The sequence below is a fragment of the Triticum dicoccoides genome, chromosome 1A (genome assembly GCF_002162155.2).
Source record: "Triticum dicoccoides isolate Atlit2015 ecotype Zavitan chromosome 1A, WEW_v2.0, whole genome shotgun sequence".
Classification (NCBI taxonomy): Eukaryota; Viridiplantae; Streptophyta; class Magnoliopsida; order Poales; family Poaceae; genus Triticum; species Triticum dicoccoides.
Window position 1 is genome coordinate 561,191,117 of NC_041380.1, and position 5,880 is coordinate 561,196,996.

General features: G+C 44.3%; 1 protein-coding gene across 19 annotated transcripts; it reads right to left on the reverse strand.

The window, feature by feature from the left end:
• Nucleotides 1-998: 998 nt before the first annotated feature.
• LOC119289975 lies at nt 999-5,663 on the reverse strand. 19 transcript variants are annotated; one of them, XR_005141707.1, is made up of 7 exons: nt 5,362-5,663; nt 5,023-5,264; nt 4,595-4,865; nt 4,127-4,483; nt 2,742-3,843; nt 2,523-2,583; nt 999-2,410 (listed from the first exon to the last, which is right to left on the reverse strand). XR_005141707.1 is itself a non-coding variant. In XM_037569194.1 (7 exons), exons 1-4 carry the CDS (start codon nt 5,530-5,532, stop codon nt 4,442-4,444), a joined length of 726 nt encoding a protein of 241 aa, XP_037425091.1. In that variant the 5' UTR covers nt 5,533-5,663; the 3' UTR covers nt 999-1,338; nt 2,523-2,583; nt 3,672-3,843; nt 4,127-4,441. The 19 variants fall into 19 exon arrangements, 18 of the variants coding, with proteins under 18 accessions (XP_037425091.1, XP_037425067.1, XP_037425087.1 ...); XM_037569194.1 differs by having other exon boundaries at nt 999-1,338; nt 3,672-3,843; XM_037569170.1 differs by having other exon boundaries at nt 3,672-3,843.
• Nucleotides 5,664-5,880: the final 217 nt, after the last annotated feature.

The following is a 5,880-nucleotide window of genomic DNA, read 5'->3' on the forward strand; positions in this document are numbered from 1 at the left end:
TTTCTCAAAGCTGGATTGACCGTGACCCTCTCATCTCATGTGCTTTCGGCATATAATTATTGGATAGCGTTACGGATTAACATCCAGCGATCGAGCTGCTGACCGACATCCATGTCCATGGAATGGAATCCCGTTATATACCTACCGCCCATCAGCACGCAACAGCATTCAGAAACCAAAGGCTACTCTGCTCTATGTTGATTTGATGCTAAAACCAAGTGCCATCAACCGCTTATTTTTCTACAGATACGTCTACATCTAGCTACCGATCAAGGAAAGAGGCGATGAGCCAGCCAAATTCTGAAGAATTTTCCGTCAATTCCCGTAGCCGTCCAAAGATATGCCTACCGACCTAACAAGTCCAATCCTTTCGAAAGTGTTGTTCTGAGCTGGAGCTCAGATGAGCTCGTTATCTTCATCGCCCGTTCATGTCTAGATTCGAGCCGCTTCTTGTATATAAAATTGTATAGGTATAGCGATGCTGTCTATCCCGTATTTCTCCAAAAGCCTGCAGACAGGCCCACCGTTGTCGGCTCGTAAATGCGACGGCCACCGTTAGAGACTCATCCGCACAGATGGCCATTTAACACCCGGGCCACGGCTCGGTTGCCGTCTGTTCACTGCCGCATATTTACTGCATTCCTGGACTGACCGCCTCACCTGCCTCCCATCCTGCCTCTACAAACCCCAAGTACTATTTTAATACACAAAACATTGCCCCCGCCCAACCATATACAATTCAAAAATTTAAACTGTTCTCAATGGAGGTGGTGCTGCTTGGACATGTGTCAAAAAAAACAATCAATGCTCATCCCCGACATTTGGTAACATTCAGTTATTTGACAAAAATCAATCAATGACCAACTAACACAAGCAGTTCTGAAACTTGTAGCAACAGTCACGAGCCTAACATTTTTTTGTATGAACATTTACTCACACCACCACAAGTAGTAAGGCAGATCATTTGAAAACAGATACCCAAGGCTGGCAGCAGAATGGAAATCTATGAAAACTCAATCCAAAATGCTCAACTACACATCATTTGCATTGCACATCTACGCTTTCACTAGTACAATGAAGAGCTTACTACCAATTGTATTCCACAGCATCAACTAAAGACTAAACACCCAGTTCGAACAACACTATATCATACCACTGATGTTCCACTAAATGTGTCGGCAGAAGTGCAACTTTCAGATACAGATGGCATCAGAAGCACAACTTTCATACAACAGATGCACTCATATAGGATTGTCCGAATTGCTTGAGTATAGCCATTGTGTATATCTTCACAGCATGGTCCTCAATAGCTAAGTTTGCCCTCATTAGCGGCCTCCCCTATCATTTATCACAAAACAAAACAAGGTTATTATCAAGAATTCCCCTGGTTCTAGCCCTCGATAATATCATTCAAGCAGCAACATGCAATTCTAGTCATCTTCTCTTCATACTTCTCTGACTCGCGGTCGAATTGAGATAACTAAAGGTAGATCAGTCAAAGGCTACATCAGGAAGTGGTGCGTTCGGCATGTATGAAAGTTGTACTATCGCTGAGGGAGTTCCGGTTGTAATTCCTCAGCACGCTCATCAAGGCGACCCTAAGAAACCAATTGGAAACAACTTTGTCGTCATCAGAAAGCAGCATTGGCGCTAGCAAACACCTTGTTCCTAACCAGGACAGTGAAGAACAGAAACATAAACACACCCAACAACATCAATGGAGAGACTAATGTATCCAGTAATGATATGGACAGGTTAGATGCATCAAATCCAATGAGAAACCAATGGAAAAGGTAGCTGTATAAACAAAAAACCAGGAATACAAGAAAAATACCTAGCAGCAGAGAAAAACGAAACATCAGAAGGCAGAGGTCATAGTCTAGACAACGGCACCGGAGTGGAAAAACATGGGAGTGAGGACAATAGGTGTTACATAAGTATTTAGTATACGTTATATTGTGCAGAGACAATAAACAACAGTTTTTTCTTCACATTTTATTCGATCAATGATAGATCTGTAAGCAAGTAACTAAACCTTATTTAATCTTTGTACATCGTTTCAGAAATTATAAGGAGGTTGTCAACACCACGGGTGAGCTCATCGTTAATCAGGTTATCCTCATGCAGCCCATCGTCATAGGTAGATTTTAAAGGTAAATTGTGATCTAAAAATATTGCACGAATTTCCAAAAAGTATAGAGGTCTGGAGGGAAAAGGTGTCGAGATGATCCCCTTCATACATGTCTCGCAATGCAAGTAGCTTATCTTATTTGAACATCAGAATGCATTACTACTGCCTCTACATGTGATAGATGTTAGCGAACATGTTCATCATACTTAGAAGTTTAAACCAATGGAAAAAAGCATTGCCTGTCCTCCATCCACAAAGAAATAATAGTATAGTGATTGGCTGCATCAGGAGAAATATGTAAATCGTAAGATTTAACAAATTTGTCTAACCTATATAGATAATATAATAAATAATAATCATTCAAAGCAGCACATGGATAGATAAGACATACCACACCAAATCAACAGCATGAGCAACACTAAAATATATCGCCATGGCATACCAGAAATCAGCTGTGCAGGAAAAAAAATGATAAAATTAGAAATGACACACTTATTCAAGGTCCATGACTGAAGCTACCTTAAGAACGATTAACTTATCCTAGCAAACACTTAAGATCCAATAATGAAAGAAATCCTAGTTGGACTAAAAGGTATTGATGTTACATTACATGATAGACCAATATTTTGAGTGAGCTCCATCGACAAAATTCTGTAGCGCCTTTCTTAAGTGGTTTGATATGATCAGAACCAGCTAGGCCAAAGAAAATAAATATCTATGGTAGAAGTTTGAAAGCAATATGAGATTCTTTAACGGCATGGACACACTGCACATAACCTGCATGCTGCAAAGAAATCACTTTTATGCCTAACTAATGGCCTGTAGTTGTAACATGAGAACAAAGGTATAGATCACCGAACAATCAGCTAGAAGTGCGTAGGACCCAAGATGAAAGCAACAAAAGTACAAGGCTGTTGAGTAGTGACTGCGGATCTAGCCCAGCATGCCACAGATATTGGTTTTGGTGTGGAACTCCTCTGTGACCATGCTTCGACAGCCCGAAGTCTGAAACCTTTGATCGCAGCTGCTTATCCATCAGGATGTTGCTCATCTTGATGCCTCAGTGAATGATCAACGGCATGCATCCACTATGCAGGTCCAACAGAAAAAAAGTTACAAAACCCAGATTTCTGTTTTCTATTGTTATCTATAAATATACTTGGAAGTAATTAATCTAGCACTCCACACGAATAAACTGAAAAGCAATATATAGTTCAATCGCTCTAGAAATAAATGCTTGAACTATATGTACATTTCAAGCCTGCGATGAATAACCAAAACACCGTTAATCATATGTGGATTGGGAACAGTTGAATGGTGGTGATTGCTAAGGACACTAGTTTCTAGTTATACTGTACACAACAACAAAATCATCACGTCATTTCCCCCTTTTCGAGATGCTGAGGTCCACCATTCCATAACTAGTCGCCACAAATCTACATCCCGCACTAATCTGATCCAGATTTCAGAGGAAAAGAATCTCAGCAATAGTGCTATCAGACACAACCAAAGTATATAAGAATTTCTAAACCGCACACACCTTTATGTCCACCCCGGGGCTTGCGGATTCACCATGCCGGTCGACAGCTCCAATACCGTGGACAAGCTTTGCCATCCTCCATTTCACGCCTGCTTGTTCCTCACGGATATGTGCGGCCGCGCTCATCGCTGCAGCCGACGATTGCTCTAGACTGCCGATAGGCGCCACCGTCCTGCAAACCAGCTCCTATGTCAAAGGGAATCTGGCGAGAATCAGATTACAGGACAGACTCAAAATTGGCAAGTGTGCGCTGCAATTTGTAGGAAATCAGGGTGTTAGAAGGGAGAGAAGGTTTGGTGGAATTGTTGTTCATTGTATTGCTTGAGCCTCGTGGGCATATATATAGGAGTACATGGTCAACTTGGAGTACAAGACAAGCCGGAACATATCCTAGTCTATCTCATATTTCCTAAATAAACATAATACTCAACACAGGGCAATGTTACAGCTTTTACCTGCTGATGGGAAATGGCATCATCTTCTTCCCAGGGCCTCCACTCTCTCCCAACCTCTTCTCGGCGTCCATGGAAGTGCGCAGCAAATTCAGGGGGAGAGAAGTCCCCAGCCCCGACGTGCCGGAAACTCATTGACATTGTTTTGCCTGAGTTGCTTTATGAGATCTCAGCTGTACATGTCAATATGCTTATGTGATGGCCAATGGATCGTCTCACCGAAATTAGGGGAAAGTGAATGGTTATGATTCTCTCTATGCTCTACGATATACCACCCATTGTCTTCTTCCCAGTAGAAGTCTTATCAGTGCAGGGCATTCACATATGCACGAGCCTTGTGTTCTCTACACCTGCTTTACCCTGCATCAGGGTATGAAAAACCTTTTAATCAGATGCCAGTACAAAGAATACACTTGAATGTATCCGCTGCACCCAACATTCATGAACGATGGCATCAAAAATTTGACTCACCTCACAAACACAGAATATATCTTGCATGCATTTCGTCCACTCCACATTTAGCCGGATCTTCCTGTACCGTATGCCAAAACCTTTTTCCCATGAATACAGGTTGTAGAAGTCATAGGCCTCACCCACAAAGTCGAATGAGGTGCCAAGTACAGTACAGGTGTGATCACATTCTCTGTCGGGTTCTCTGCGAAACACCTCATAGCCTTCTCGAACGCACTGATCCGAGTAGGGCATGGCGCCCCTGCTTGGTGCTGCAGCTCCAGTCCTAAGCCTGCAACCACCCAATCAATTTACCATCAGTTAACTGAATGGACTGAACTACCTTCTTTCTGAACCTAGGAGACTATATGTGCCTCTGTTCTTCATCCCCACACTACAACATCTAACTGAATTAACGACAGACAGTCAAGCTCATGTACTGTACTCACCTCTTATTCCACCCGGGTGCTTCGGGATTCATCTTCCCAGTTGACAGTTCAGACGTCGGAGGGGAGTGGTACCTCTTGCCCGACAAGATTTGCGCCTCTCCGTTTTCACCATCCTTTCCTGCACCGACACCGCCGGCTCCAGGGCCGCCGGCTCGGGCTCCGTCTGGTACGCCAGTAGGCCACCATTCACAACTACCGGGGCAGGCATCAAACTCTCTCCAACCTCCTCCAGCACAGCAGATCTAAATCACGTGAAGCAACCAAAATCGCTTGCACTCAGGCACACTGCCGCACGAAAAAATGCCGACAACCTCGCCGGAGAAGGAAGGGTCCACGTACCTGCTGATGGGCTGCATCAGGAATTCCATGGTGGATCGCCGCCGCCGCTCCTTGCCCCCTAATCGCACTCCTCCGCTTCACAAACCCCACTCGTTCTCTGGTCGAGAACTCGCTGGTGCATTCAATTCGAGGCTGGTGCGTCCCCACCGTATAGCGATTTTTTCGATCCATGGATCAGACGGCGGCTCCGATTCTGATCCATGGAACACCTCGTCGGCGGGGAACGGCCGTCCAACCGCGCGTCTACTCCGCCTTCTGTTCCCCGTCACCTAGGCCCACTACCCCACATCTGCCGGGTACGTATTTCGCAACAGTGCTCATTTTCCTGGAGAACAGTCGAGCTTGTATAATATATTGACACAGATCCGCACGCACTCACCAATGCTGTGGATAGCGAGCTCATATGAGCTCGCGTGCAGTTACTCCGCGTCCCAATCCTTTCGCCTAAAGCAACCATGCCTTTTAGTATGTCTCTTTGTTTTGTTCCTCCAAGATAGCATCAGGTGCCAAGCAGGGAGT